The sequence below is a fragment of the Sinocyclocheilus rhinocerous genome, unplaced genomic scaffold, assembly GCF_001515625.1.
Source record: "Sinocyclocheilus rhinocerous isolate Xijiao unplaced genomic scaffold, SAMN03320098_v1.1 scaffold1879, whole genome shotgun sequence".
In the NCBI taxonomy this organism is placed as follows: domain Eukaryota; kingdom Metazoa; phylum Chordata; class Actinopteri; order Cypriniformes; family Cyprinidae; genus Sinocyclocheilus; species Sinocyclocheilus rhinocerous.
This window is the reverse complement of record NW_015632718.1, coordinates 294,318-305,668: the sequence shown is the minus strand read 5'-3', so window position 1 is coordinate 305,668 and position 11,351 is coordinate 294,318. Positions and strand designations below refer to the sequence as shown.

The 11,351-nt window shown below is 31.5% G+C and overlaps 1 protein-coding gene across 1 annotated transcript in view; it reads left to right on the top strand.

Annotated features, from left to right (window-relative positions):
* LOC107742800 (fibrillin-2-like) overlaps window positions 1–11,351 on the top strand; it is an 80,918-nt gene that overhangs the window by 49,082 nt on the left and 20,485 nt on the right. Inside the window, exons 36-47 of the mRNA XM_016555842.1 lie at window positions 309–431; window positions 505–666; window positions 3,209–3,277; window positions 3,373–3,498; window positions 4,831–4,956; window positions 5,039–5,188; window positions 6,131–6,202; window positions 6,287–6,412; window positions 6,487–6,612; window positions 7,712–7,837; window positions 7,914–8,030; window positions 10,621–10,749. Coding sequence (XP_016411328.1) covers window positions 309–431; window positions 505–666; window positions 3,209–3,277; window positions 3,373–3,498; window positions 4,831–4,956; window positions 5,039–5,188; window positions 6,131–6,202; window positions 6,287–6,412; window positions 6,487–6,612; window positions 7,712–7,837; window positions 7,914–8,030; window positions 10,621–10,749 — 1,452 coding nt within the window. The remainder of the gene's footprint in view (window positions 1–308; window positions 432–504; window positions 667–3,208; window positions 3,278–3,372; window positions 3,499–4,830; window positions 4,957–5,038; window positions 5,189–6,130; window positions 6,203–6,286; window positions 6,413–6,486; window positions 6,613–7,711; window positions 7,838–7,913; window positions 8,031–10,620; window positions 10,750–11,351) is intronic.

Below are 11,351 nucleotides of genomic sequence, written 5' to 3'. Positions count from 1 at the left end.
TAGAACTAAAGTAACATCTTACTCCCGATTTCTCTCAACAAGAGGACAGGAGAGCTTTCAATCAATAAATGGGGAAACAAAGTAACTAGCGTTACTTATTTGAAAAAGTAACTCCGATATTTTCTTGTAAATTAAAAAGTAATGTGTTACTTTACTAGTTACTTGAAAAAAGTAATCTGATTATGTAACTTGTAATGCGTTCCCCCCAACACTGTTCATTTCAGCAAGCATCTACAAAGGAGCCTCTGAATGTGAGCGCAGTCTCAGTTTCGAGCATGTGGTTTCTCAGTTTTGTCTCTCTCTCACAGATATAAACGAGTGTTTCGACCCGGTGAACTGCATCAACGGCGTGTGTGTGAATCTGCCCGGCAGCTACCTGTGCAACTGCCCGCCGGACTTCGAGCTCAACCCGTCGGGCGTGGGCTGTGTCGGTACTGAAACCGTCCCGCCGCATGATTTCACCCGAATCACGGCGCAGTTAATCTAATGTCTGTTCTGTGGCAGACACTCGTGTGGGGAACTGCTTCCTGGACACTCTGGACCGCGGTGACGGAGGCATCTCCTGCAGCGCTGAGATCGGGGTGGGAGTGACCCGCGCCTCCTGCTGCTGCTCGCTGGGGGGAGCCTGGGGAAACCCCTGCGAACTCTGCCCGCCCATCAACTCCAGTACAGACACACCAGAGCATCACACAGCTGTTCAGACGATGTGCTAGTAGTCAAACCATACTCTACCGCTCAAACGCTTGGGATCAGAACCGTTTGTAATGTTTTACAGGAGTCTCTTCTGCTCATCAAGGCTGCATTTATTTGATCAAAAATACAGGAAAAATGTGAAATATTATTACCATGTAAAATAACGTTTTTCTATTTTAATATACATTAAAATCTAATTTATTCCTGTGATTCAGCGCTGAATTACTCCAGTCTTCAGTGTCACATGATCTTCAGAAATCATTCTAATATGCTGATTTATTATGCTTCATATTTTTTTTTGGAACCTGTGATACTTTTTTCAGCATTCTTTGATGAACAGAACGTTAAAAAGAACAGCATTTATTTAAAATAGAAATCTTCTCTAACAATAAAGTTTGAGATCAGTAAATTTTTATTCTCTTTTTTTGAAAGAAATGAAACTTTTATTCAGCGAGGATGTGTTAAATTGATAAGAAGTGACAGAATTGTTAGAAAAGATTTATATTTTGAATAAATGCTGTTCTTTTTAACGTTCTATTCATCAAAGAATGCTGAAAAAAGTATCACAGGTTCCAAAAAAACATATTTGGCAGCACAACTGTTGATAATTCTAATAATAAATCAGCATATTAGAATGATTTCTGAAGATCATGTGACACTTTATACTGGAGAAATGATGATGGAAATTCAGCTTTGCACCACAGAAATAAATTATATTTTAAAGGATATTAAAATAGAAACCATTATTTTATATTGTAATAACATTTCGCAAGATTACTGTTTGTTTTCTGTATTTTTGATCAAATAAATGCAGCCTTGATGAGCAGAAGAGACTTCTTTAAAAAACATTACAAGTCTTACTGATCCCAAAACTTTTGACCGGTAGTGTACATATTGAGGATTCTGATATTGAGCCTTATTCGGTCTCTATGACATAAAATTAATAACACACTGAATATTCCTCTCTCTTCTCTCTCTTTTTTGGTCACTTATCAAATGCAAACAATTTAGTGCCATCATGTACTCTGATTTCTGAAGGATAATGTGACACTTTATACTGGAGTAATGATGATGGAAATTCAGCTTTGCATCACAGAAATAAATTATATTTTAAAGGATATTAAAATAGAAAGCATTATTTTATATTGTAATAACATTTTGCAAGATTACTGTTTTTTTCTGTATTTTTGATCAAATAAATGCAGCCTTGATGAGCAGAAGAGACTTCTTTAAAAATATTACAAGTCTTACTGATCCAAACTTTTGAACTGTAGTGTATGTTTTTTTTTTTTCAATGGCCAATAATGAATTCAGAAAGCAGGATAAATAATATCAAATATAATGATTATATATAGACATGTATGTAAAGAATATGCTACAATATTATTCAATTGCTGAAATAAAATTAGTTTACGCAGTATTAGCTTCAATTTCACTTAAAAATATTTAAAAATAAGCAGCAGCTGATTCGGATAATTTGTGAAATATTAATTGCATTTTTAATATGTCTATCTCTACTGAGCTATATGTTTAAAACAGCTTATAAAAATGAATTCATAGAATGAAACGATGTTAATAAACATTAAAATCAAACCATGTAAAATTATTTAAAAGCAAATTGCTAATTTTAATGATTTTCTGTTACAATGACACAATTTATATATACATAATAAATATACACAGAACACACACATATATATTATGCAAACAAAAACTTTTATTTTGGATGCGATTAATCGCGATTGTTTGTTTGACAGCACTAATAAAATTAAATTATTAAGATTGCATAAAATTATGATTCATTTTTTATTCCCAGTTACTTTAGTCTTACTTTAGTTTCTTGTGGAGTGTAAGAAAAATAGACCGATATATCGGTAAATATTTAGTTATTTAGCATCAGCCGATATCTACAGTAAAACCACCTGAAACTGGAATTCCCTCTATTTTTTGTCTCATTTACTGTCATTAAATAATGATTTGTATAAATGTGACCCTGGAGCACAAAAGCAGTCTTAAGTCGCTGGGGTATATTTGTAGCCAAAAATACATTGTATGGGTCAAAATTATAGATTTTTCTTTTATGCCAAAAATCATTAGGATATTAAGTAAAGATCATGTCCCATGAAGATATTTTGTAAATTTCCTACCGTAAATATATCAAAACTTAATTTTTGATTAGTAATATGCATTGCTAAGAACTTCATTTGGACAACTTTAAAGACGATTTTCTCAATATTTAGATTTTTTTGCACCCTCAGATTCCAGATTTTCAAATAGTTGTATCTCGGCCAAATATTGTCCTATCCTAACAAACCATACATCAATGGAAAGATTATTTATTCAGCTTTCAGATGATGTATAAATCTCAATTTTAAAAAATTGACCCTTCTGACTGATTTTGTGGTCCAGGGTCACATATATCTCATCATTATAATGGCAGTCGGTCACTCTGATATCGGTACGAGCGAACAGTCAGACTGCTTGTATTCATGATGAACTGTGTGTCTCCTCACAGCTGAGTACAAAACCCTGTGTCCCGGAGGAGAGGGCTTCCGGCCCAATCCCATCACCGTCATCCTGGAGGGTAAGAGCGGATGCTGTGATGCAGGACAGCGCCTGCGGTCTGGTGTGTGTGTGTGTGTAATGACGGCCCTCTCTGTCTCTGTGTCCCGCTCGCAGACATCGACGAGTGCCAGGAGCTGCCGGGTCTGTGTCAGGGGGGAAACTGCGTCAACACCTTCGGCAGCTTCCAGTGCGAGTGTCCCGCCGGATACTACCTCAACCAGGAGACGCGCATCTGCGAAGGTCATTTGAGTTCACCTGAGGCGCTCATATTTTATGATCAGTTCATTTTTAATGTTTAGTAACCTTTCATTATATTTGTGACCCTGGAAAGAAAAATCTATAATTTTGACCCATACAATGTATTTTTGGCTATTGCTACAAATATCCCCCAGCGACTTAAGACTGCTTTTGTGCTGCAGGGCCACATATATGCATTAATTTATTTGTTTGTGTAATTTACTTTTACATTTATATAACAATAAATAATGTCTAATTAAACAATGGAATATTCATATTTCAATGACATATTAATTTTAAATGTATATTAATATTTGTAATATTTTAATTACATTCATTGAATTTTAATGTTTAGTAACCTTGATTTATTTTAGGAATGTATTTTAATGAATTGTTTTATTTTTGACATTTAAATCGATTTTTTTTTAAACTTTTAATTAATTTCAATTTAAATGTATATAAAATTATATTAATATTTTAATAACTAAGTGATTGATTAAATTTACATTTATTTTTATTAATTATTTTATTCATTTATAATTGTGTGTAATTTTAATTAAATACATATTAATTAAGTGATATATAATAAATGAAATTATATTTCAGTTTAAATTCATATTTTAATGTGTAATATACTTTTTACTGAATAACAACAATTACATTTTAGTTAATTCATTTCAATTAAATGTTTATATTACAGTTATATTCATATTTTAATTTATATTAATATTTCAAGAATTAAATTTACTTAAGAAATGTACATTTAAGAACTAAAACTTATTTTAATAACATTTTACATTTACTGAATTTTATTATTTAGTAACCTTAGTTTATTTTATGACTGTATTTTTATGATTGTTTATATTATACTTATTTATATCATTTATTTTAATATTTCAATAATTTAATGACTTTTAATTAACAGTTTTGCATTTATTGATTTCAGTGTTTAGCAACCTTGATTTATTTTATGAACGTATTTTTTAAAATTACTTTGTGTGTCATTTTAATTAAACAAAATCTTAAATTTTATTTTTTATTTTATTTTAAGTAATTAAAAAAATATATTAAATGTATATTATTTTAATAATTTAATTTACTTTAAATTACAATTTTAGATTTAGTACATTTTAATGTTTAGTAACTTTTTTTAATTAACTTTTATTTGAATATTTATGCATGTAATTTAATGAATTTGTTTAATTTACTTTTAATGAAATAATTAAAAGTATATAACTGATTTTTTTTATTATGTTGCATGATTTCATTTGAATTATTGTAATGAAGACATGCATATAAGAGTTTCTGAGTGTCTGAATGCTGATGTTCTCTCAGATATTGATGAATGCACGGCGCACATCGGCATCTGCGGTCCAGGAACCTGCTACAACACGCTGGGGAACTACACCTGCGTCTGTCCTCCCGAGTACATGCAGGTGAACGGAGGAAACAACTGCATGGGTAAGAGCCGCTCGTCCCGCGCGTCGCCACTCAGTCACAGCTTCTGCAGCTCATCTGGGTGTTTTCTGCTTTGGTTTGGCAGATATGAGAAAGAGCGTGTGCTATCGCAACTTCAACGACACCTGCGAGAACGAGCTGTCCTTCAACATGACCAAGAAGATGTGCTGCTGCTCGTATAACGTGGGCAAAGCCTGGAACAGACCCTGCGAGGCCTGTCCCACGCCGGCCACATGTGAGTGTGTCTCGCAGCGCCGCTGGTTCTGTAGTGCATGAGAGCTGACGCCGCTGCTGGAGAGGACCATTTCAGCTGCTTTTCTGACTGCACTGTCTTTAGTTTTACGTCAGATGTGATGCCGACAGCACAGAGCTTTGAATGCATAATGCATAAAATTACAAATATAAATACATATATCTCGCATTCAAATTGAGGCAACTTTTGCATAAAATTAAATAAAATAGTATAAGATGAAATACATTGCATAAAAATAAAATTTAGAAATATAAATAATTTAAGCAGTCATTGGCTAAGTATTGGTTTCTGAGTGTGTGGCATTCGATTTTGCATAATTCAACATTCAACTTAGCATAAAATACAATTAAATAGTATAAAATAAGTTGCAATGCATTAAAAAATATTGTATATATATATATATATATATATATATATCTTTATTTAATTTTTAATTTAAATTTTTGCAGTCATTACTTAAATCTTGGTTTCTAATGGGTGTGCCAATCAGATTCAGGCAACTTTTGCATAAAATTAAATTACATTACATTAAATTATATTAAATTAAAATAAACAGTCATTAGACTTGTTTTCTGAAGGTGGGGAATTGAAATTCAGGCTCCATTTGCACTGAATAAAATAAAAATTTATATAAATAGAAATAAATAAATTAAATGTAATAAAGTAAAATAAAAAATAAAATAAAAATATATAGAAAATAAATATAAACATAAATAATTTGGGTCTTAGTTTCTGAGGGTGTGGCATTCAAAGTCAGCATAAAATAAAATGAAATAAAGTAAAATAAAATAAAATATAAAATGCATTGCATTGCACAAAAAACTCTCTCTATAAAAAATACATATATAAATATGAATATTTGAGGCGGTCTTGTTTCTGAGGCTGTGGCCTCCACACTGATTGGTGTTTCTGTGTCTCCTGCAGCCGAGTACCAGCTGTTGTGTGGAAATCAGGCTCCCGGGTTCATCATCGACATTCACACCGGAAAACCCATCGGTGAGTCGCCTTGAGCATCTCACTTCATCAACACAAAGCTCTGCGCGAGCGCTTTCATACGAGCGGCACGTTTGCTCTCCTCAGATATCGACGAGTGCCGCGAGATCCCAGGAATCTGCGCGAACGGCGTCTGCATCAACCAGATCGGCAGTTTCCGCTGCGAGTGTCCCATGGGCTTCAGCTACAACAACATCCTGCTCATCTGCGAAGGTACCGGCGCTCAGCTGCCTTCACACTGAAGACCGCTGGCGTGTTTCTTGACTTACACCGTCTGTTCGCCACAGATATGGACGAGTGCAACAGCGGCGACAGCCTGTGCCAACGCAACGCTAACTGCATCAACATCCCCGGCAGCTACCGCTGCGAGTGTTCGGCCGGCTTCAAGCTGTCGCCCAGCGGAGCCTGCGTCGGTGAGTCCACACAGTCCACCAGTGTTTACCAAATTTACTCAATAAGAAAAGAATAAAAAATGTAATTCAATTCAAATCATTCGATGTGTTAGTTGTTGAAGTTGTGGCATTCAAACTCAGGCTGCATTTGCATTAAATGCAAATAAAATCATTTAAGTAGGCATTAATTGCACACAAAATGAGTGCAATTTTCTGCTCAAAACCACTTGCACAACTTTAGCAGGCGCAATATGTGCTGGTATAATGTTATCGGTATTGAAAGCGCAATGAAAGGTGCAACTGTCATTATTTTCAAGGCAAACACAAAAAAAGAAGGTTCAAAATGAAATGCACCACATTTACAAACATCTGCGCCATTTATATAATTAACATGGTTTTGGTTGTATTATTTTAAAGGGATGCTTGTGATATAATTTTATTTTATTTTTATTTTTTTATAATTTTATTTTATTTTATGCAAATAGACCCTGAATTTGAATGTCACAAATTCAAAAACCAACCCATCAAATGACTGCTTAAATAATTTTTTTATTTTTATATTTATTTATTTTTTATTTAATGACTGCTTAAATCATTTGATTTTATTATTTTAGTTTAGTTTAGTTTTTTTTTTCCAATTTAAAAAGACTTCATTTGAAAGCCACACCTTAAAAGAGCAACCCAACTAATGACTGCTAAAATTACTTATATTTATTACTTTATTTTATTTTATGCAAATGGAGTTTGAATGACACACTTTCAAAAACTAACCCACCTAATCACTGCTTACTTTTTTAAATTTTATTTTTAAATTTTATTTTATGACTACATTATTTCATTTTATTTGATGCTAATTTTATTTAAATAGAGCCTGAATTTAAATTCCACACCTTCGAAAACCAACGCAACTAATGACTGCTTAAATGATTTATATTTATAATTTTTTAAACATCAACGTCTGGCTGATTTTCACGAGCCCTGTAGTGGAACACACTTTTTTTAGTGCATTCGTTCCTGCGAAACATTTTCCTCCACATCTTCATCAGACTTATTATAAACCACAGACTAAAGAGCTGTGAGTCTGATGGGATCTTGTGATTGTTGTGGCGTGTTTTGTCAGACCGTAACGAGTGTCAGGAGATCCCGAACGTCTGCAGTCACGGCGAGTGCATCGACACTCAGGGCAGCTTCCGCTGTCTGTGCCACAACGGCTTCAAGACCACGCCGGACCAGACCATGTGCATGGGTGAGTGTCTGTGGCGGTTTCTGTCGTGTGAAGCGAGTCTGGCGTGTGATCGGCTGTCTCTCGTTGTCTCTGGCAGATATCGACGAGTGCGACAGACAGCCGTGTGGAAACGGTACATGTAAAAACACTGTGGGCTCCTACAACTGCCTGTGCTTCCCCGGCTTCGAGCTCACGCACAACAACGACTGCATGGGTAAGATTACAACTACTACAGCTTCTGTGCGCTTATAGATTGACCAGAAGAAGCCTGTTGGAGTTATACAGACATAATATGTTTCCATAATCTGATTATGTGTTAAATTATTCCTTTTTCCTTTAATCAGAATGAAACTTTACAGTTTTAAAGTTGATTTTAAACTTTTTCTAATGTGGTTTTAACCATTTAACTCTTTAAATAAATAATTAACCATTTAATATCGCAAAGAAATCTGATTACGTGTTAAATTATTCCTTTTTCCTTTAATCAGAATGAAACTTTACAGTTTTAAAATAGATTTTAAACTTTTTCTAATGTGAGTTTAACCATTTAACTCTTTAAATAAATAATTAACCATTTAATATCGCAAAGAAATCTGATTACGTGTTAAATTATTCCTTTTTCCTTTAATCAGAATGAAACTTTACAGTTTTAAAATTGATTTTAAACTTTTTCTAATGTGAGTTTAACCATTTAACTCTTTAAATCAATAATTAACCATTTAATATCACAAAGAAATGTGCATATTATCAGCATTAATTATGTATTGTTGTATGAGTTTGAAATAGTTTAAAATAAATTGTCTAATTATACATTTTCATTTTGATTACACATTTCTTTACGATATTAAATTGTTAATTATATATTTATGAGTTTAAATGGTTAAAATCACATTATGAACAGTTTTATTTTGATTAAAGGAAAGGAAACATTTTAGTCATTAATGCTGATAATATGTATATTTATTTATAATATTACATGGTTATGTATTTAAAGAGTTTAAATGGTTAAAATCACATTATAAAAAGTTTAAAATTAATTGTAAAATTGTAAACTTTTATTTTAATTACACATTTATTTCCAATATTAAATAGTTGATTATGCATTTAAAGAGTTTAAATGTTTAAAATCACATTAGAAAAAGTTTTAAATAATTTTTTACATTTTAAAGTTTCAATTAGATTAAAGGAAATGAAACATTTTGAATTTATTTTAAACTTTTTAGTGATTTTAACCATTTCAAAGAGAAAGGAAAAAATGAAATCGCATCATATGACCCCTTTAACAAATTAACATTTTCCTTTTTCCTTTAATCAGAATGAAACTTTACAGTTTTAAAATTGATTTGAAACTTTTTCTAGTGTGATTTTAGCCATTTAACTCTTTAAATAAATAATTAACCATTTAATATCGCAAAGAAATTTGCATATTTTCAGCATTAATTATGTATTTAAAGAGTTTAAAATCACATTAGAAAAAGTTAAAAATAAATTGTCAAATTGTAAAGTTTCATTTTGATTAAAGGAAAGGAAACATTTTAGTCATTAATGCTGATAATATGTATATTTATTTACAATATTACATGGTTAATTATGTATTTAAAGAGTTTAAATGGGTAAAATCACATTATAAAAAGTTGAAAATAAATTGTAAAATTGTAAAGTTTAATTTTGATTACACATTTATTTCCGATATTAAATTGTTGATTATGCATTTAAAGAGTTTAAATGTTTAAAATCACATTAGAAAAAGTTTTAAATTAATTTTTACATTTTAAAATTTCAATTAGATTAAAGGAAAGGAAAATGTTAAAATTTATTTTGAACTTTTTAGTGATTTTAACCATTTAAGCTCTTTTAATGAACAAATTAATATTGTAAATAAGCAAACTCTGACATTTTAAAAAGCACATAAAACACATTTCTTTTGCATTGTGACATTTACTATTTAAACTCTTTAAAAACATAATTAACAATTTAATATCATTAAAAATTGCATATTATCAGCAAAGGCAAAAATGTTTCCTTTCATTTAATCAGAATGAAACTTTACAATTTTAAAATGTGTTTACAATTTTTTGTATTGTGACTTTAACCATTTAAACTTTTGAAATACATAATTAACAATTTAATGGTGTAAATAAATGTGCATATGATCAACAGTAAAGACTAAAATGTTTAATTGTCTTCGATCAGAATGAAACTTTACAATTTAAAATGTATTTTAGACTTTTTATATTGTGATTAAAATCATAATTAACCATTTAATATCTAACATTTAAATATCTTGAATATATGAATAGATTTGCATGTCAGCAATAATATAAATCCCACAGAAGATGCTTTTATTTTTGTTTTAATGTGTTTGTCAAAGTGTTAATTTTATACAATTTAATAATTAAAGGCTGTTTTACAGTTTAATATTTAATTACAGAAATGCATTTAGCATTTTTTTAAGATAAAACGTCTCTTAAAATGCTTCAAAGGAAATCTGTTTTTGCATTTAGGGTCTTAATCTTTTTTAAATAAAATGTTATGCTAAATAAGAGCAAAAATTGTGCAAATGTACATGCAAAGATAATGCAGTCATAAATGTCCGTAAATACTGTTGGCTATTGTTTTGGATGTTTTATGAAAATCTTGTAATTGAAGTTGCAAAATACTGCAGGAGTTCACAATACAGATCAGCGTTTGTTATTGATTCTGTGGGTTGGGTGTCAAAGTTGTTGTGATCACGGTGAAAGCAGAGGTGGTTTATGGTGAGGAATGACTGTGAAGGGTTAATGGTGTGATGTGTTGGTGTTCAGATATCGACGAGTGCAGCGTTCACGCCAGTCAGGTGTGCAGGAACGGCCAGTGCATCAACAGCATGGGCTCCTTCAGGTGTCTGTGTCTGGATGGCTATAACCTGACGCCGGACGGCAAGAACTGCGTCGGTGAGACTCGCTGCTCGTTAACCAGCTCATCAACCCTGCCGTCTGTTACTGTACACTCCTGTAGCGCGTTAACGCTTTACAGTCCTCACCGGAGATCAACACGGCCTTCCAGGCCATCCAGAGAGATAATTAAACACCTCAACATCCATACGATTGATTCAGAGAGTGCCGATCTCCAGAGAAAACTCGCAGCTTTCTGCTCTTTAGTTCAGAGACACATCTCGTGTTTTAACCCATAGACCCAATTAGCGAATTAGCATCAATCTTTAAAATAAAAGTATAGTTTGACAAAATAAGAGTAATCACACTCCTAAAATAACAGTCCCCATGCATGTTGTTGTTGTTTGGTTTTTTTGTTAGCAATATAAATATTTATTATTTACATTTAATACCTATAGCGTGTTTTTATAGTTGTACTTATATAAAATATTTTGAAATAATATTGCTAATTTATAAATATTGAAAATATTTTTTATATATTTTATAGAATGTTTTATATAATATATTGCCATTAATAAATATTATTTTATTTTATACCTAGTATAAATTTATATATAAAATATATATATATTAATTTGCTTAAACATTGATAATTTACTCTA